Below are 21,919 nucleotides of genomic sequence, written 5' to 3'. Positions count from 1 at the left end.
TATTAGTATTCCACTCCATGAACTTCAAATCAAATTCCTATGTATGTGCAGTTGAAGGCAAAGTACCTGAAACGCTGTAGTCCTGGAGCGCTCTAAAAGGGCTACTCTTTCTAAACAAGCAGGCTCTATAATACAGTGCTAACCAATTATTAGGATCTAAGTGAATTGCCACAGAAAGATCTTGAGTTGCTTGCTTATAAAATTGCCGTTTAAAATAAGCTCTTCCTCTGTATGTCCTAGAAAAAGAAAAAAATTCAGTATGTATTGCAAAATACACATTTTCTTTTTTTTCCTTTACAACTAATTTTGTATTTGAATAACAATTTCTGATTATTTCCACTTGCTCCCCAAAAAAGGTTAGCAATGATGTTAATAGCAAAAAGGATATGAACTTTTTATAAATAAACTTAATTTTATATATAATTATATGCTTATTAATAATATGCTAATTATATGCCTACTAATCTTATTACATTTCTTGTATTTATCATAGAAATGTATCAAGAAAATAAATATGAGTTTATTTATTTTTATTACTTATTGAGTACCCAAAATGTTAGGCTTTAATTTATGTAAGATTGTTCTCTAGAAAAAACATAATCCATTTTGAAGGAAATGGGCCTCAGTGAGTGGAGTTGTTAGAAGATTTTTCTTTGGCACTGAAAATGCACCCAAATAAATAGGAGGCTGCTTCACATGGATGAAAGCTATTGTATCAATTGTGTGATTGGATTTTATCTCCATTAACTTCTGACTCCAATTTCAAAATTATCATTAACCTACATCAATTCCTGAAAATTCCATTTTCAATCATTTAGTAATGTAAAGCAAATCAGCTTTTAGAAATAAAATAAGGCAATTAAGGAAAAACAGGAGGAATAAGCTAATAGGTTATCTGCTGCAAAGAAGTTAACATAAATCTAGTTGAGGGGAGGGAGAGGGGATAAGGAGATGTATAAGAAAGTTATATTATGAAATCAATGATAACTTGGAGAAAAGAGTGAAGGCAGTACATTGACAGACTGGTAACAAAGATCTCTCAAAAGCACTAAGCATCCTGAGACTCATGATATTTTATCTTTCACCTAAATGTTTATTGCCCCATCTTTAAGAAATGTCTTATTTATTTTCTAATAAATATAAGAATTTTATATTTATTGTTAAGTATTTCTGATTGCTAAGAATATTCCTAGTGATTTTTCAGCATATTATATGACCCCAAACTTAAAATTTACAGGATAAACCTTTAGTAATATTTCTGTAGGATGCCATTAAGTCATGTCAACTCTTCAAACATACTGACTTTTATATCTTTTCCTTATTTTGTTTCCACTGCTTCATACTTCACACCCTCCTCAGCTCACACCTGTACTATTTTACTCCATTCCTAGTTCTAGAGTAATAAGATCTGATCATCAGATAATAAAGATCTCTTTTCTCAAAAACTTTCAACAAACCCCTATTGGCAATGGAATGAGGTCAAATTCTTCAAAATGGCATATAAGGTCTTCCATAAGCTAGCATCATCTTACAATAGCTTTAATTAATCTTCTTGTTCTCCAACTAATTTGATGCTTTCCTGCAAGTAACACCCCTTTTACTCAAGAAGAAGTAGACAACCAGAATAGAGCAATAACTAGGGCAGAATATTAAAAGACTTTCCAAAAAGATTGTCCTCCTTTCAAATGACTACAAGTTGGGATAATTTTAGAAGCAAGTTATCTCAAACTTTCAAAGAACAAAAATTATCTAATCCTAAAGGATATGTTCCTAAGAAAAGAAAAAGATGGAAGGCTTAATTCCTTTTGAAAAAGAAGCCAAATACTGAAAATACAATCTGACTATGAAACTAGAGAACAATCTCACTACAAATGTAGATGAAAAATCTTCAAGAAAGTAAAAACAAAGAGAACTCAGTATAGTTTGATAATATTCCATCCAAAAATATATGAGATCCAAGAAGCACTTATCTTTCAAAATTAGAAAAACTGTTAATATGAGATTCCTATAAGTAAATGAAAATTCCTATTATTACTAACAGTATTGTTAAGTTAAAGTCAATGCAATGATATAAAGTTGTGAGATTAGAACAGAGAAAAACTGGCAGAATAGGGAACTTCAAAACTTCATCCTTCCATAAAGGTAATGAATATGCTAACACCATCAGAATAAACTTTTTTAGAACTCTGGAATCAATATAATTAAAAACTTCACAACCACCATGAGAATGCTTTATACAGGAAAGAAATCTACACATCAGATGAAGCTCAGGATGCTAGGGAGGATAAATTCAAAGAGATCCACACAGAGACACCTTATGATTAACCTGGTGAAACAGAGACAAAAAACAAAAAAAAACAAAAAACAAAAACAGAAACAAACAAAACTCTTGAAAGCAGGATGAGCGAAGTAACTGCTCCTTTACAGAAGATTTTCAATAAGACTAACAACTGATATCTCATACAAAATCATGGAGGCTAGAAGGCAGTAGAATAGCACACAGGCATGCCTTGTTTCATTGCACTTCCCTTTATTGCATTTTGAAGATACATTTTTTATTTATTTTTTAATTTTCTTAATGCTTATTTATTTTTGAGAGAGAGAGAGACAGACAGACAGAGTGTGCAGGGGGCAGGGGGAGCAGAGGGAGTGGGTAGGTGCAGAGAGAGTGGGAGACACAGAATCCAAAGCAGGCTTCAGGCTCTGAGCTGTCAGCAGAGTCCAATGAGGGGCTGGAACCCATGAACCACGAGATCATGACCTGTGCCAAAATCGGATGCTCAACCAACTGAGCAACCCAGGCACCCATTTTTTTTTAATTTTCTTAATGCTTCTTTATTTTTGAGAGAGAGAGAGAGAGAGAGCGAAGATACTACATTTTTTACAAAGTAAAGGTTTGTGGCAACTGTGTATCAAGCAAGATTATTCACACATTTTTTCCAACAGCATTTACTCACTTCATGTCTCTGTGTCACATATTGGTAATCCTCACAACATTTCAAAGATTATTATTATATTTGTTATGGTGATCTATAATCAGTGTTCTTTGATGTTACTATTGTCATTGTCTTGGGGCTCCTTAAACCATGTCCATATCAGACAGCGAACATAATCAATAAATGTGTGTGTTCTGGCTGCTCTACCAACTGGCCATTTCCTTGTCTCTCTTCCTGTCCTCCAGCCTCCTTATTCCCTGAGACACAACAATATTGAAATGAGGCCAGTTAATAGCCCTACAGTGGCCCCTAAGCATTCAAATGAAAAGAAGAGTTGCATGTTTCTCACTTTAAATCAAAAGCTAGAAATAATTAAGCTTAGTGAGGAAGGCATGTTGGAAGTCAAGACAAGCTAAAAGCTAGAACTCTTGCACCAGTGAGCCAAGTTGTGAATACAAAGGAAAAGTTCTGGAAGGATATTTAAAGTGCTACTCCAGTGAACACATGAGTGATAAGGAAGTGAGACAGCCTTATTGTTGATATGGACAAAGTTTGGGTGGTCTGGATAAGGATCAAACAAGCCACCACATTCCCTTAAGCAGAAGCCTAATCCAGGGGAAGGCCCCAACTTTCTTCAATTCTATGAAAGCTGAGAGAGGTGAGGAAGCTTCAGAAGAAAAATCTGAAGCTAACAGAGGTAGGTTCATGAGGTTTAAGGAAAAGAAGCCATCTCCATAACATCCAAGAGCAAGGTGAAGCAGCAAGTGCTAGACATAAAAAGAATACTACCACATGATTCTATTTATATAAAGTTAAAAAAAAAAGAAACAGGCAAAACTAAACTAAAAATATTTAAGGACACACACTTATGTGATGAAACTAAAAAGGACTACAAGGAAGTGATTAAAATGGACATCAGGATAGTGGTTGTTAATCTTCTAGGAAGGCAAAGGCACAAAGGGGTCTCTAGGGTGCTGGAAATGTTTCTTGACCTGGTAATAGTTACGCAGGTATTTACATTGTGATAAGTCATTAAGTTGCACATTGGTACACTTTTCTGGATGCATCCCTTATTTTACTATAAAAAATTTCAATATTGAACAAATTGTAAGTAAAAAAATGAGCAGGTACAACTACCTACACATTTAAATCTCTTCAAAACAAAACTTAAAGGAAAAAGCAACAAAATGAGAACTTTTTATGCACAATAAGGTTGGAAAAAGCAAAGTTCATTATCAAACTTATAATAAGATATTACAGAAACCTATATAAACAGTTCTCTGTACTCAGTGAATAAAAAGCATATGAAAGAAAACTTAAAGAATAAAATATAGGTCAATATTTTCAAAATTGATAATGTATCTAGTATTTAGGAAATGTAAATGAAACAACTCTAAATTCTCATTTTATGCCTATTAAATTACCCACTACTGTTAGGACTGAAAATTGACTTCACTATTTTTAAAAAGCTGTCTGACATATTTCCAGCAATTTTCTTTCCTCAGAATGTATTTTAAAACAATAATTTCAAAAACCACATCTAAAATAATTCCTACCTGGCTTGAGAATTTTGGGGATCTATATTTAATAAAGCTGTAAAATCTTGTATGGCTGAAATCCAGTTTTCATTTTCATAGTAAAACATCCCACGTTTCAATAATGCATCTGTTCTTTTGGGATCATAAAAAATACACTACATGGGGTGTGGAGGGGAGGCAGAAAAACATAGCACAATAATGAAAAAAGAATAAAACACAAGAAAAGTATATAATCTCATAGCAAATTAACTAGCCGACAACTACGTTTTTAACTTTAGATTATATAAATGCAAACTAACTTAAGATGCCTAAACTTTCAAATTTGCATTTAAAGACCAGGTCTTCAGTAAGAACATTTATCAACAAATTCTAAAAAGGGGAGGAGGTTTACTGAGAGAGGGGAAAAAAAAAACCCAGCATATATCAGAAGCCAAAGCTTTTGCCCACCAAAATTTTTACTGATAAAATTTCAGAGGTGCAATGTTCAACTAAAGTGAGGTTGTATTAGATCATAGCATTTATCCCAATTAAAGATGATACATATTAGACTACATCAAGGCTGATTCAATCAAATCAAATATGTATTAATCTAGTCCTTAAAATGGTAAAAAGAAATTAATTGGTATTGGCCTGGTTTATTCATTTCACATTGACATGCAAGGCAAGAGTGAAAAGGCTACATCATTGTATATTCAGTTGTAAACTCCTTGCCTATTGATAGTGGGGGTTGGGGGGGGGGGAATGGGGAAGTGAAGCACAAAGACTACTGAGTATTTTTTTAAAACAGTAGAAAAAGAAAAGAAAAGAAAATCCTAAAGATTTTGAAGCTTGTTTGGCCTCAAGTGGCTGCATTAGTCAATGCATGGAGGAAATGAACATGAATAGATAATCTAATAATTTCATTATCTTAGAAGAGATTTTTGGTCACTTCTAGTTTACAATCCTCTTGAAACAAAAGAATGTCAACTATGAGGCTAACCATCATGAATTAAGAAAAAGGGTAGTTGGGAACACAGAAAGCTAAGTTATTTAAATAATTTCTAAATTCTCAATTGTATTAAGAAGTAGAATTTAGAGTTAAGTCAGGAGATCAAGGTTACAATTCTGCTGCAATTAGGGGACTATTTGGCTGACTCTAGCCTCAAAGTACAGTTCAGCTAAAAGTTCACTTCTTCAAGGGAATTCCCTGATATTTCCCAATATAAATATATAATTAAATATATATTTACCTCTCCATTATCTTTATTTCTTTCATAGCACTCATCATAAATTGTATGTATTTATGTACGTATTTATTTCTGTAATATGTCCTTTAACCTATAGGCTCCATGTAAGCAAGAAACAGGTCTGTTTCATTCACCAAAATTTATCCACTACATTATGCAGTGATAAATATACAGTTGATAAATATTTGTGAATGAATGAATGAATGAGCCAGCAAGCATAGCTTCTTTAAGAGCAGATGGGTTCTCTGTAGAAGAGAATCAGCAATGTCTCAAGAGTTAAGAGGTGGAAAATAATTTTCTCTCTTGTCTGAAGGGAAGAAGCAATTTTAAAAGGTTTCTTTAAGCACTTTTCATGCTTCAGAAGAGCTAGTAAAGTCATGCCTCCCTCCTGGAGTTGTTTCAATGCACCCATACCCAACTCTTTGATGTAAATCCATTCATTCACTAATAATAAAAAAAATCATTGACATAGCATTAATATCAATTCTACTACTGAGTGCTCTAGGTCCTAACATATAATAAATTCGTTTTTATTATATAATATATGTGAAAGACACTCAATGATTTGCTCTAATATTAGGAGGAGAATATCATGATCTAAAATACATAAATGTCAGCATTATATATGATAAAGCTTACCTTAGAAAAGTCATCGATGGCCAGAACTTTGTTTGCTATTTCATACATCTCACCCCTCCTGAAATATATATCAGCATCTGTGGGCTTGCACTTAATTGCCTGGGTATAGTTTAGAATTGCTAAAGTAATGTCTTTTCTTCCCCTGAAAATTTCTGCCTTTGATAAATATGCCTCTAAAGAAAATTAAAAAGGTAAAATTTAGTTTCACAGTCCTTTTATTAACTATGAAAATTTTAATCCCTTTCCCTCCAAAAACATAGAATAATGTTTCTGTATTACACTTTCTTAACCATTAAGGGTTTTTTTTTAATCTATTTCAACAATGCAGAATTTGTTCTCAAATGCTGGTAAGTATCTATTTGTAGTTATAAGCATTTTCAATTTCAATTTTAAGTAACAAAAATGACCTTTTATCTTTCTGTATATCTGAAGTGTTTCATACTCTTTTAAAGTTTATAGTAAAACAAAAATTTATGGACTTCGGCAGAAATAGGCATAGATCGAAAAACATTTATTAAGCTCAAGTTATATTCTAGGGGTATGTTATTCACGCTGTGGATACAAAGATGGACAGGACATTTTCTCATTCTCAAAAAGTTCCATGTTTAGTCATTCAAGCTGGTTAGAGGACGGTACATAAAGGCAAATGTATAGATTTCATCCAACCAAGAAGTCTTAGAACACTAAAACTCTTCAGAGATTTGTGGTCAAGAAAAGATTTGTCAATCACTTCTATAACTAAAATTTTAAGTTCATATCCTTCTTGTGCGATGACCATTAAGGAACCAATTTATTGTAATGTACACAAGGACATTAATTAACATTTCAAACCATGATGAGTATTTTGAAAATACCATAGGATCATACAAGTCCCATATATACAATATCAAGAGTAAATTTAACTTTAAAGAGCCAGAATCATTTTTGGACACTTATATCTATTAACTTCTATATCTTTATAACACCACTAAGTGACCAAAGCTTAGGTAAAGATATAAATAATATAACTGGACAGAAAACCCACCTGCATTATTTTTATTATATTTATTTACATAATTCAAATCATCCAAAGCTTCATTAATTTTGTCTTGGAAAAGATAAATAAAATGTCGGTGCCAATAGGCATTGAGGAACAATGGCTCCAAGAGTATAGCCTAGAAAATATATGTATAAATTCAATTAAATTTGGTTTATTGAAGGAAGATATCCCAACAAATGAATTTTTAAAATACTATTGATCCCAATGGCATTCTATGTGTATATTATAAAATGATACCTCCCAATCTGACAGACAAAATGTAGCGTTTTCATATCAGTCATTTGAAAATGCCAATAATTATAATTTCATAATCCTACACTTATACCACAAAAATTCATTGTTCAAAATTCTAGTAGAAATTATTACATACATTCTTACATAGAGAGGACAATTACATAACAATATTAATATAAGTACAAATTATTAATATTGCTATTTTGATTAAATAAAACTTACTTCCTGTAGATCTTTCAGGGCACTCTGCAACTTTCCCAGTTTCCTATAAATAGCTCCACGCCTACAATATGCAAATGCAGGATAATTTTTCTTATCATTTATTTCTTTAGTCAAGATCTCCACTTCGGATTCATAATATTTAGTAACTTCTGGAGAAAGACCAGACTTCAAAGAATCACTCAATTCTAGTTTTGGTGGTTCTTTCATTCTTTCAGACATGTCGTTATCGATAGATATTTTAACTCTTTTGTGTGTGGTTGTCTTCTGATGTTTGTGCTTAGAGAACATATCAAGAGCCCATGTTCGAGGGTTAGTATTTTCTGGAATTCCTCCCTTACTTTGGACAAATTCATCAAAATTTAAACACGAAGGTAGACTGGGACACTGAAATTTACGTTCATATAATGGAACTCTGAGTAAATATTTCTTCTGTCCAGGAAGGATTCCATGAGATGTTGATCTAGTTATTAAAAGAGTGATTTTTAAATGAAAGAAATACAATTATTTTTATAACCAATAAATCAACTCAGTTTTACACAAAATTAGTTTCTTTATTATTAAAATAAAATTACATGCTATTTTCATTCAAACCAAGTTCTCCTGTTCATTCTTCAAAATTGTAACATATGAAGAATATGTAGAAACTCTATAGAATTTATGAAAGCAGAAGATTATTATTAAATATGTAGCTTTCTTAGAATACTGAAATAAGGGGTCAATGCTCCTTTCAAGTTTAATTTATAACCCTGTCCCTAACCAGACAAATTACAATGAGGAACTGAGGAGGTAAAACTTGATGTGAGGAAGGCAATGTCATCCAAGAGTTTGGAGAGGACATGAACTTTAGGAAATGGGAAGAAGAAAAGATTTAACTACACAGTATACTACCAAATTAATATCCCAGACGCCACCCTTCTTTAGTAGACTATCAAATTAGAGAACACCTAATATGCTTTCAAATGCAACATTTCTAGTATTTTCCTCCTCAAATTTTCCATTTTCTGAAGTTTTCATTCAGTAAAATTTAGCATATGATGGGTATTGTACCAGCCACACAAGTGAGAGTAAGTACATTCTATTGGAAGAAAAAAATGTAAACCCCATCATTTCATAAATATTTACTGAGTTTATACTGTGAGAAAGACCTATTGCTAAACATTAGGAGAATTAAAAAGTCAGTATTCTTCTCTTCCCTTACATTGTGACACTCTTCATTCCTCTCTACACTCTAGTGCAACCTGCCATATCTCTTTTTGCCTAGAGTACAATCACTTCTTAATACCAGACTTCTACTCTTACTCTTTGTCTAATCTGTTCTCCACATGGAAGTCAGCATGCTTGCTTATTTTTTTCTTAACAAATGTAAATCAGATCATGTTACTCCCTCCAAGAGCTTCTCCTAATATCTAGAATGCAAATCAAGCTTTTCTTCATGGTCTACAAGACTCTACATGATGAGGCCCAGGCATATATCTCTGATAACACTACTCTCGCCTCTCAATTTTCCAGCCATATCATCTGAGAGCAAGCCTCAAGGCTGTTGCACTTTTCAGCACTTCTGAATGGCTGGCTCCTTCTCAATTCATATTTCCTATCAAATGTTACCTTAGAAAGGCCTTCTGTGCCAGATGCATTTTGTTTCTACCTCCACGTTCAACTCTACCCTTGTCTACTTTGCCCTCAGACCTGGGGGACTTAATCTGTTCAGACTATATTCATAAGATCCTTGTTCTCTGTCTTCTAATTGGGTATGTCCAATTAGAAACCCCAAAGAGGAAAGGAGGAGAGTGAAGTCAAGGTATTTATTCCTCTGACACCCTCCTAAAGGGTCACTTCAAAATGGCTATGATCCTTGACCACGGATCACGATTTTTTTTTTTTTTTTTTTTTAAGGAAACCGTTTCTCCAAAATTCCTCTTCTAGGTTCTAGTAATCACTCCTACTTTTTGTCCTCTCAGACTTAGGGGCAGAAAATGCTCTATTTTTTTTTTTAACATTTTTTTTAATTTTTTTTTCAACGTTTTTATTTATTTTTGGGACAGAGAGAGACAGAGCATGAACGGGGGAGGGGCAGAGAGAGAGGGAGACACAGAATCGGAAACAGGCTCCAGGCTCCGAGCCATCAGCCCAGAGCTTGACGCGGGGCTCGAACTCACGGACCGCGAGATTGTGACCTGGCTGAAGTCAGACGCTTAATCGACTGTGCCACCCAGGCGCCCCTGCTCTATTATTTTTAGCCACAGCATACTACATTATCATTTGTGGTTTCTTATGCCCTGACATTTTTGTAAATTGTTTCTTTATTATATTTTCATAGAATTATCCCAAATTGAGAGTGCTGTTTAGTACTGGTACCCTGACTGATAAAATAATTGGTACCCGAGGTAGACTCAGGAAATACACACACAGAAGGATCCTAGTATAAACTTATTCCCAGGATAAAATAGGACACAAATAATCCACGGTGTGTGGTGGCATCAAAGCTCCTCAAATTATCACTAATGTTAGCAGGGGATGGTGCCCAGGTGGAAGGCAAAGTTGTAGGAGATCAAGTAGCTACCACTTAGTCACTAGGACAACAGTAATGGTTATAAAAATTGTAGAATCACTTTACTTCTTTCAGACCAAAAGAGAAGAACAGTACCTAGTAAATGCCCAAATTCCCTAAACCTTGGATACCATGATAATGAAGCTACTGGAAAAGGAGTAGGAAACAGAGGATGTGAACATTTGAGCAGGCATGAATGAGGCCAAGAAGTTTGAATCTCCAAATTTCACTTATCCTCTCTTGACAGAAGAGACTGCCTGAGATACGGTCAGATTCTCCAGTCTGAGAGACTCAACCCTCTCCTGTATAAATATTTTTCAAGGACTACACTGAGATATTGCTTCATATGTTGTATAAAATCTGATTCAAGGACTCCTCAAAATCACTCATCTGGGATCTCCCGAGCCCTCTCATGGAGCTACAATGACTATTGTCCCTCAGTCTCTTACATACCTCCTCCATGGATGGGTGGTTGCTAGCCCTAGCCAGTGAAGCCTTGCTAGAACTTCCTGCCAGTCTCTGAGTGATTCTCAAACTTTAGCATTAGTCACCTGGAAGACTTGTTAAATGCAGATTTCTAGCGTAGATTTCTAGCTAGATTTGGTGGACAGAATTTTAACTCATGGAGATCAGTGGTAAGAACTAAAAGACTGCAGGTCCTCAGAAAGTGAGATATGCGGGCAGCCTGCTAAGGTGTTCTTTGATTTACATAAATGAAAAACCTTTAAGTCTTCTGGGCATAGGCGTAACCAGCTATAGCTGGGGTTTAAAACCTCTCATGCAGCTCTCTGACCTCAGCTAGTTCATATCTAAAACTTCTCACCTGACAGGAAGGCCAGGCCAGGTCCCTCTGAGGAAGGATCTGGCAATGTGGCCCAGGTGGATTTAATGAAATTTCCCCCAAATTTTACAAAGGTCTGGGAGAGAAGAAACACCCAAACCTTCTGAGAATTATTAGATACTTAACCCTAAACTTATGTTGATATACAGATACCCATTGTGGATGCCACTGAAGTTCACAATCAAATTGGGGGATTCTGAAGGTCAAGTGATATAAAGAATCTTGGCCTGAAACCATCTAACAGAATCTAGTGAGACATGGACCCATCCTGTGATAATTTCCCTAGTCCCAGAATGTGTAGTAAGAATGAATCAACTTGATAATTGTGTAAACTACACCATAAAGAAGATAATAGCAGTAAGGATCAAGTAGAACTCTTTGGAACTGCCTCCATTCCATCCCATACCACCACCCATCAAGATAGCACACCAAAAACAATACTAGGCCATCAGGGAAATTACAGACTAGTAGCACTAAGGAAAATATGTCACCTACTGTTTGGGGTAGGGGGAAAATAAATTCTGCCTCTCTTGGGGATGTAGTGGCAGCAAGACGGACAAAAGAAAATCAGGACTGAGACTATAGATTCACTGTCAGGAGGTAGTGAAGTTTGGAAGTTTTGATAGTGGAAGTGGGGACCATGGTCAGTTATTCTAAAAAGAGACAGAAGGAGATGCATTTACAGGGATAAGAGAGCCAATAGCAAAAGGCCTGGTCTGAATCTCAGTTCAATATGTTAGTCAATCCTGGAAGACAGAACACTGGCAGAGATCCGAGGGACTGGCGATTCACAGAAGTCCAGGTAAGAAAGAAGGTAATGAGTATAAGGAAGTAAAGGTGAACCAGGAACCATCAACATGCACATCTTCTTGCTGCAACAGTAAGCTTCTGAAGAAGGTCTCTGCTAGTCCCTCACTGGCTAGTCCACCAATATTGGATGCAGAGATCAAAGCTGAGGGAAACTTCCAGAGAAACGGTGAAGCTACAAAGTTATTACAGACACATAGCATCCTGCCATGATCTAGATGAGGGGCTAGGCAACAGGGGTAACCTATAGTAAAGGGACTGGCAGAAAACACATGGGGCTGGGTTTTTAATCAACTCAAATGGACTTCGGCAGGAGTTACTTTCCACAGTCAAGCTTTGACTTGATATATGAGTACATACACTGTCTGCTTCTAACCATTTAAGGGAGCCAGCAAGAATGAGTATAACTAAACAAGCTTAAAGGTCAGATATACAGTGGTTAAGAAGGATAATTCTGTGTTAACCAAGTTAAGATTCGTGAAAAAAGATCTCAAACTATACAAATAAAATTATTTTTAAAGTTTCTCCATAAACTTGTTTTAAAATAACAATTATTTAATAGCTACACTTTTGTGCTAGTTTAAATTAAGATTTTTTAAAAAGAAGAAAGCTGTACTAATGTATTATCCTAGATAAATACTCCTATAGTTTGTTTTACTGCCTCCACCAAAAGGCTCATCCTATTACACCTGTTGGCAGTATATACAAATTTCAAATTCAGTTGTTAAAAGGCAAATAAATCTCTTTAAATGTGAAACTTTATAATCAAAGTGATAAAGAATCAGTAAGCGGTAAAATACCCTACCAAAATAGTGTTTCATCTGCTTATATTCTTTATAGAGACAGAAGCCACTTAGGTACGGCCAGAATGGTGCAGATATTATCCTTTCTAGGATAGTAACGATCCATATGCTTTGAAATCAGCAAATGTATCAAAACTTTATAAGCAAATTTCTGTTTCTTATCAAAAATATTTGTCAACTTAGAAAAACCTATCTGAAGCCTTCTAAAAGATGAGCTAACAAAACCAGTTCCACATATTTGCTGCCGGGAAAACTCAAGCATAAGTAGTGTGCAGAGAACTTGGGACTTGAATGGCATCCTCCACTAGGATTGGTCTCTCTTTCACTCTGTCACTCACATTTACAGTGATTGTTCCCAAGTCTTTTCAGGGACAATAAGTCACTACACCAAAACATCATGAACCCTTTTTCAGAACCACAAGACTTTATAACAATAAACAAAACAATATGACTCACTTCAACAGTAAAGTCTTTAGTTTTCAAAAGGGCATACACTTAATGAATTCCTTATCATCTGGGGTTATCTAAAGAGGAATAAAGCCCAGAGCTTTCTGCAAACTATTTTGCACAACACTTCAGTCTAAGAAAGTTACGTTCTGAACACTTAAAAAATGAGCATACCTGGAACTTCAGCTATTGTTATCTCAGGTCCTTGCACATTTTAAACATGCTAGATACTATTACTTCCAAGTAAGGAGAAAAATTATTTCTATGTGTTGATCCCTGAATAAGGGCTCACACAACATACAAAAAACAGTTTGTCTACCTAGGTTTCTCAATCTATTAGTTACAATTTGAAAACAGTTAAATCTCAGCAACCTACTTCAACTTTTGAATGGGTGACACTTATTTGGAGCAGGCATTGTTTTTTGGTGTTAAATCGCTTCAGAAAAATAACTTAGTAGATTTTATTTCTTTCCATTGAAAGATTTCATCAAATCAAACTGACTTAGTTTTACTTCATGTCCTTAATCAGCCCCAACTTTAAATTATAGTTTAAAGCAGTCATACATTTGTACCATTAAATATTCATATATTTAAAAATAAGGGATTGTCCTTTAGTTAAGGATTTAGCATATTTTCAGTGCTGAATAAAATAATAACAACTTCAGTTAGTGAAATTATAAGATTAAGGCCAAAACTACAATACATTTCTTAAACTATAACAATTACTGATTAAATAAGACCTTTTAAGAACTTTTGGTGGCTTGGATAATTCATCATACACGTTTGAGAGTTTACTGAGTTTCAATCGTTTCTTCCATTTCATCTTCTTTTTCTTGGGATAAACAATGTAACTTATGCCAGCTTTTCTAGATGCTTCAATGAGAGAGAGAGACAGATCTCTCACATTGCTTCTGTTCTGGATGTGATCTAAGATAGTGTCTATATTTTCTTTCACAGGGATGGCTTCCTCAGTTTCACTTTGCTGAGTCATCCAGCGCTCCAGCTCCTTTGCTTTCTGAAATAGAATCTGTTTCATATTGCTTTGCATGTCATCCTTAATCTCTAGTGGAGTTATGGTCTCCTCTTTCCTCAACTCCACTGCAGATTTTACTCTCTTAATTAGCAAGAAACAAAGACAAAACCATTTAAAATCAATTTAGTGGCTGTGTGTTTTAATTAATTCAGTTACAATTACTATTAACGTAGTTTGGTCGCTTGTTGAAAATTTTTAAATCGTATTTTTGATGTTTTTCAAAGTCAACTTATAAAGTTAATAGTAGGTTAGTTAAAGCAAAGTACAATAATTTGGTAATGTGACATTTTGTTAGCTACATAAAAATAACACTATAAAGTATATATGTATTAACTGTGATTTTATATATTCTTAATTAAAAGAGAATGCTCTTTACATATTGAAATAAAGTACAAACTCTACTTTTACTTGTAATGCAAATAAAAAAAATTGGTAGAATGGGTAAGAAATACTAAAATGACATATCCTAAAAATCAATTTGAGTCAATTTTCTTTTCTTTTCTCTTCTTTTTTTAGAGAATGTTCTTTTTTTAAGTTAATTTTATTTATTTTCGGACAGAGGGAGAGCTCCTGTGCATGAGTGGGGGAGGGGCAGAGAGAATAGGACAGGGAGAATCCCAAGCAGACTCTGTGCTGTCAGTGGGGAGCCCAACGTGGGGCTTGAACTGTGAAATCACGACCTGAGTTGAAATCAAGAGTCAGCCGATTAACTGACTGAGCCACCTAGGCACCTCAGTGAGTTAATTTTCAAAAACAACTTTAACAACACTGAATTTCTATACAGAAGTATTCAAGTATTCTTTACAATAATTTCAAGTCAATATTTTCAAGCTTAAGAAAAAGAATTCCAGCCTAATATTTACTTTATCTAATCATCAGAGAATCCACTTAACTTTTAATAATAATATCAATATTATAATATGCTAATAATTGTAAATAACTTGTAATAATTATGCATTAGTACTTGAAACTCTAACAATAAACCTAATAAAAGACATTAACTCCAATTCTTTAATATAGAATTTCCAGTTTATTGAGCCATGGTCCATAAATTAACTGCATTTAAGTTTGCTAATAAATTTGTTATGCAAATATTTTTCTTTTTTTTTTATATGAAATTTATTGACAAATTAGTTTCCATACAACACCCAGTGCTCATCCCAAAAGGTGCCCTCCTCAATACCCATCACCCACCCTCTCCTCCCTCCCACCCCCCATCAACCCTCAGTTTGTTCTCAGTTTTTAACAGTCTCTTATGCTTTGGCTCTCTCCCACTCTAACCTGTTTTTTTTTTTTCCTTCCCCTCCCCCATGGGTTCCTGTTAATTTCTCAGGGTCCACATAAGAGTGAAACCATATGGTATCTGTCTTTCTCTGTATGGCTTATTTCACTTAGCATCACACTCTCCAGTTCCATCCACGTTGCTACAAAAGGCCATATTTCATTTTTTCTCATTGCCACGTAATATTCCATTGTGTATATAAACCACAATTTCTTTATCCATTCATCAGTTGATGGACATTTAGGCTCTTTCCATAATTTGGCTATTGTTGAGAGTGCTGCTATGAACATTGGGGTACAAGTGGCCCTATGCATCAGTACTCCTGTATCCCTTGGATAAATTCCTAGCAGTGCTATTGCTGGGTCATAGGGTAGGTCTATTTTTAATTTTCTGAGGAACCTCCACACTGCTTTCCAGAGCGGCTGCACCAATTTGCATTCCCACCAACAGTGCAAGAGGGTTCCCGTTTCTCCACATCCTCTCCAGCATCTGTAGTCTCCTGATTTGTTCATTTTGGCCACTCTGACTGGCGTGAGGTGATACCTGAGTGTGGTTTTGATTTGTATTTCCCTGATAAGGAGCGACGCTGAACATCTTTTCATGTGCCTGTTGGCCATCTGGATGTCTTCTTTAGAGAAGTGTCTATTCATGTTTTCTGCCCATTTCTTCACTGGGTTATTTGTTTTTCGGGTGTGGAGTTTGGTGAGCTCTTTATAGATTTTGGATACTAGCCCTTTGTCCAATAGGTCATTTGCGAATATCTTTTCCCATTCCGTTGGTTGCCTTTTAGTTTTGTTGGTTGTTTCCTTTGCTGTGCAGAAGCTTTTTATCTTCATAAGGTCCCAGTAATTCACTTTTGCTTTTAATTCCCTTGCCTTTGGGGATGTGTCGAGTAAGAGATTGCTACGGCTGAGGTCAGAGAGGTCTTTTCCTGCTTTCTCCTCTAAGGTTTTGATGGTTTCCTGTCTCACATTTAGGTCCTTTATCCATTTGGAGTTTATTTTTGTGAATGGTGTGAGAAAGTGGTCTAGTTTCAACCTTCTGCATGTTGCTGTCCAGTTCTCCCAGCACCATTTGTTAAAGAGGCTGTCTTTTTTCCATTGGATGTTCTTTCCTGCTTTGTCAAAGATGAGTTGGCCATACGTTTGTGGGTCTAGTTCTGGGGTTTCTATTCTATTCCATTGGTCTATGTGTCTGTTTCTGTGCCAATACCATGCTGTCTTGATGATGACAGCTTTGTAGTAGAGGCTAAAGTCTGGGATTGTGATGCCTCCTGCTTTGGTCTTCTTCTTCAAAATTCCTTTGGCTATTCGGGGCCTTTTGTGGTTCCATATGAATTTTAGGATTGCTTGTTCTAGTTTCGAGAAGAATGCTGGTGCAATTTTGATTGGGATTGCATTGAATGTGTAGATAGCTTTGGGTAGTATTGACATTTTGACAATATTTATTTTTCCAATCCATGAGCAGGGAATGTCTTTCCATTTCTTTAAATCTTCTTCAATTTCCTTCATAAGCTTTCTATAGTTTTCAGCATACAGATCCTTTACATCTTTGGTTAGATTTATTCCTAGGTATTTTATGCTTCTTGGTGCAATTGTGAATGGGATCAGTTTCTTTATTTGTCTTTCTGTTGCTTCATTGTTAGTGTATAAGAATGCAACTGATTTCTGTACATTGATTTTGTATCCTGCAACTTTGCTGAATTCATGTATCAGTTCTAGTAGACTTTTGGTGGAGTCTGTCAGATTTTCCATGTATAATATCATGTCATCTGCAAAAAGCGAAAGCTTGACTTCGTCTTTGCCAATTTTGATGCCTTTGATTTCCTTTTGTTTCTGATTGCTGATGCTAGAACTTCCAGCACTATGTTAAACAGCAGCGGTGAGAGTGGGCATCCTTGTCGTGTTCCTGATCTCAGGGAAAAAGCTCTCAGTTTTTCCCCGTTGAGGATGATGTTAGCTGTGGGCTTTTCATAAATGGCTTTTATGATCTTTAAGTATGTTCCTTCTATCCCGACTTTCTCAAGGGCTTTTATTAAGAAAGGGTGCTGGATTTTGTCAAAGGCCTTTTCTGCATCGATTGACAGGATCATATGGTTCTTCTCTTTTTTTTTGTTAATGTGATGTATCACATTGATTGATTTGCGGATGTTGAACCAGCCCTGCATCCCAGGAATGAATCCCACTTGATCATGGTGAATAATTCTTTTTATATGCCGTTGAATTCGATTTGCTAGTATCTTATTGAGAATTTTTGCATCCATATTCATCAGGGATATTGGCCTGTAGTTCTCTTTTTTTACTGGGTCTCTGTCTGGTTTAGGAATCAAAGTAATACTGGCTTCATAGAATGAGTCTGGAAGTTTTCCTTCCCTTTCTATTTCTTGGAATAGCTTGAGAAGGATAGGTATTATCTCTGCTTTAAACGTCTGGTAGAACTCCCCTGGGAAGCCATCTGGTCCTGGACTCTTATTTGTTGGGAGATTTTTGATAACCTATTCAATTTCTTCGCTGGTTATGGGTCTGTTCAAGCTTTCTATTTCCTCCTGATTGAGTTTTGGAAGAGTGTGGGTGTTCAGGAATTTGTCCATTTCTTCCAGGTTGTCCAATTTGTTGGCATATAATTTTTCATAGTATTCCCTGATAATTGTTTGTATCTCTGAGGGATTGGTTGTAATAATTCCATTTTCATTCATGATTTTATCTATTTGGGTCCTTTCCCTTTTCTTTTTGAGAAGCCTGGCTAGAGGTTTGTCAATTTTGTTTATTTTTTCAAAAAACCAACTCTTGGTTTCGTTGATCTGCTCTACAGTTTTTTTAGATTCTATATTGTTTATTTCTGCTCTGATCTTTATGATTTCTCTTCTTCTGCTGGGTTTAGGCTGCCTTTGCTGTTCTGCTTCTAGTTCCTTTAGGTGTGCTGTTAGATTTTGTATTTGGGATTTTTCTTGTTTCTTGAGATAGGCCTGGATTGCAATGTATTTTCCTCTCAGGACTGCCTTCGCTGCGTCCCAAAGCGTTTGGATTGTTGTATTTTCATTTTCGTTTGTTTCCATATATTTTTTAATTTCTTCTCTAATTGCCTGGTTGACCCACTCATTCGTTAGTAGGGTGTTCTTTAACCTCCATGCCTTTGGAGGTTTTCCAGACTTTTTCCTGTGGTTGATTTCAAGCTTCATAGCATTGTGGTCTGAAAGTATGCATGGTATAATTTCAATTCTTGTACACTTATGAAGGGCTGTTTTGTGACCCAGTATATGATCTATCTTGGAGAATGTTCCATGTGCACTCGAGAAGAAAGTATATTCTGTTGCTTTGGGATGCAGCGTTCTAAATATATCTGTCAAGTCCATCTGATCCAGTGTATCATTTGTGGCCCTTGTTTCTTTATTGACCGTGTGTCTAGATGATCTGTCCATTTCTGTAAGTGGGGTGTTAAAGTCCCCTGCAATTACCACATTCTTATCAATAAGGTTGCTTATGTTTATGAGTAATTGTTTTATATATTTGGGGGCTCCAGTATTCGGCGCATAGACATTTATAATTGTTAGCTCTTCCTGATGGATAGACCCTGTAACTATTATATAATGTCCTTCTTCATCTCTTGTTACAGCCTTTAATTTAAAGTCTAGTTTGTCTGATATAAGTATGGCTACTCCAGCTTTCTTTTGGCTTCCAGTCGCATGATAAATAGTTCTCCATCCCCTCACTCTCAATCTAAAGGTGTCCTTAGGTCTAAAATGAGTCTCTTGTAGACAGCAAATAGATGGGTCTTATTTTTTTATCCATTCTGATACCCTGTGTCTTTTGGTTGGTGCATTTAATCCATTTACATTCAGTGTTATTATAGAAAGATACGGGTTGAGAGTCATTGTGATGTCTGTATGTTTTATGCTTGTAGTGATGTCTCTGGGACTTTGTCTCACAGGGTCCCCCTTAGGATCTCTTGTAGGGCTGGTTTAGTGGTGACAAATTCCTTCAGTTTTTGTTTGTTTGGGAAAACCTTTATCTCTCCTTCTATTCTAAATGACAGACTTGCTGGGTAAAGGATTCTCGGCTGCATATTTTTTCTGTCTAGCACCCTGAAAATCTCGTGCCAATTCTTTCTGGCCTGCCAAGTTTCAAAAGAGAGATCAGTCACGAGTCTTATAGGTCTCCCTTTATATGTGAGGGCACGTTTACCCCTTGCTGCTTTCAGAATTTTCTCTTTATCCTTGTATTTTGCCAGTTTCACTATGATATGTCGTGCAGAAGATCAATTCAAGTTACGTCTGAAGGGAGTTCTCTGTGCCTCTTGGATTTCAATGCCTTTTTCCTTCCCCAGTTCAGGGAAGTTCTCAGCTATTATTTCTTCAAGTACCCCTTCAGCACCTTTCCCTCTCTCTTCCTCCTCTGGGATACCAATTATGCGTATATTATTTCTTTTTAGTGCATCACTTAGTTCTCTAATTTTCCCCTCATACTCCTGGATTTTTTTATCTCTCTTTTTCTCAGCTTCCTCTTTTTCCATAACTTTATCCTCTAGTTCACCTATTCTCTCCTCTGCCTCTTCAAGCCGAGCTGTGGTGGTTTCCATTTTGTTATGCATTTCGTTTAAAGCGTTTTTCAGCTCCTCGTGACTGTTCCTTAGTCCCTTGATCTCTGTAGCAAGAGATTCTCTGCTGTCCTGTATACTGTTTTCAAGCCCAGCGATTAATTTTATGACTATTATTCTAAATTCACTTTCTGTTATATTATTTAAATCCTTTTTGATCAGCTCATTAGCTGTTGTTATTTCCTGGAGATTCTTCTGAGGGTAATTCTTCCGCTTGGTCATTTTGGATAGTCCCTGGCGTGGTGAGGACCTGCAGGGCACTTCCCCTGTGTTGTGGTGTATAACTGGAGTTGGTGGGCGGGGCCGCAGTCAGACCTGATGTCTGCCCCCAGCCCACCGCTGGGGCCACAGTCAGACTGGTGTGTGCCTTCTCTTCCCCTCTCCTAGGGGCGGGATTCACTGTGGGGTGGTGTGGCCCGTCTGGGCTACTTGCACACTGCCAGGCTTGTGATGCTGGGGATCTGGCGTATTAGCTGGGGTGGGTAGGCAAGGTGCACGGGGGTGGGTAGGCAAGGTGCACGGGGGCAGGAGGGGCAGGCTTAGATCCCTTCTCCTTAGGTGATCCAGTTCAGGAGGGGCCCTGTGGCAGCGGGAGGGAGTCAGATCCGCTGCCGGAGGTTTGGCTCCGCAGAAGCACAGAGTTGGGTGTTTGCGCGGAGCGAGCAAGTTCCCTGGCAGGAACTGGTTCTCTTTGGGATTTTGGCTGGGGGATGGGCGGGGGAGATGGCGCTGGCGAGCGCCTTTGTTCCCCACCAAGCTGAGCTCTGTCGTCAGGGGGCTCAGCAGCTCTCCCTCCCTTTGTCCTCCAGCCTTCCCGCTTTCCGAGCAGAGCTGTTAACTTATGACCTCCCAGACGCTAAGTCGTGCTTGTTGTGGGAACACAGTCCGTCAGGCCCCTCCGCTGCAAATATTTTTCTTTATAGTGAAGTTAGGCCCAAATTCCAAACAGAACAATTTCACACAAACTAGTTATATACTTTAAGATATACTAAAGTACAATAGAGATATTGACACTCCATAACTTACCATACTTCCCCTATCTCAAGAAACTATATATAACTCACTATATAACTAGAGAATAGGGTAATACATAAACTACAGAATATGTGTATGTACAATACACACATACACACACACATATATATATATATCAAGAAAGATAGTCATGTGTATGTATGTGATATATACGTCAATAAAACACATTCCTGAAAAAAAAGTGGAACATAAGATTTCCCGCTTGCTGACTAGATATGAATTACACAGAGAGGCTCCATGCATCTCTGTCGGACACTCAGGAAGGAATCCTAAGGAATCTATAACTATAAAGTAGAGCTAACAGAATGGGTTTGGGACTTTTTCATACCCTTATTGAAATATTATAGATATATAACATATGTAAATTTAGGTATACAAAATAATGATATGATACATGCATATACTGTGAAATGATTACTACAATAAGATTAGTTAACAACTCCATCCCCTCACAAAATTACCATTGTTTTTGTGTGGCGATAACATTTAAGATCTACACTCTTAACAACTTTCAAATATATACAGTATTGTTAGTTATAGTCACCAGACTGTACATTAGAACCCCAGAACTTACACATCTTATAACTGACTCTTGTACCCTCTGGCCAACATCTGTTCGATCCTCTTTTCCCCACACCAGCCCCAGTATTTACTCTATGTTTCTATAAGTTCAGCTTTTTTAGATTCTTCATATAA

At 36.2% G+C, this 21,919-nt stretch overlaps 1 protein-coding gene across 9 annotated transcripts in view; it reads right to left on the bottom strand.

Moving 5' to 3' along the window:
- TTC6 (tetratricopeptide repeat domain 6) overlaps nucleotides 1-21,919 on the bottom strand; it is a 220,311-nt gene that overhangs the window by 53,737 nt on the left and 144,655 nt on the right. For all 9 annotated transcript variants that reach the window (XM_045059830.1, XM_045059826.1, XM_045059825.1 and 6 more), the window contains 6 exons: nucleotides 14,021-14,394; nucleotides 7,835-8,294; nucleotides 7,364-7,493; nucleotides 6,340-6,512; nucleotides 4,493-4,629; nucleotides 67-236 (listed from right to left, as the gene is read on the bottom strand). In XM_045059830.1, coding sequence (XP_044915765.1) covers nucleotides 67-236; nucleotides 4,493-4,629; nucleotides 6,340-6,512; nucleotides 7,364-7,493; nucleotides 7,835-8,294; nucleotides 14,021-14,394 — 1,444 coding nt within the window. The remainder of the gene's footprint in view (nucleotides 1-66; nucleotides 237-4,492; nucleotides 4,630-6,339; nucleotides 6,513-7,363; nucleotides 7,494-7,834; nucleotides 8,295-14,020; nucleotides 14,395-21,919) is intronic.

The sequence above is a fragment of the Felis catus genome, chromosome B3, assembly GCF_018350175.1.
Source record: "Felis catus isolate Fca126 chromosome B3, F.catus_Fca126_mat1.0, whole genome shotgun sequence".
NCBI lineage: Eukaryota > Metazoa > Chordata > Mammalia > Carnivora > Felidae > Felis > Felis catus.
This window is presented reverse-complemented; position numbering and strand designations above follow the sequence as displayed.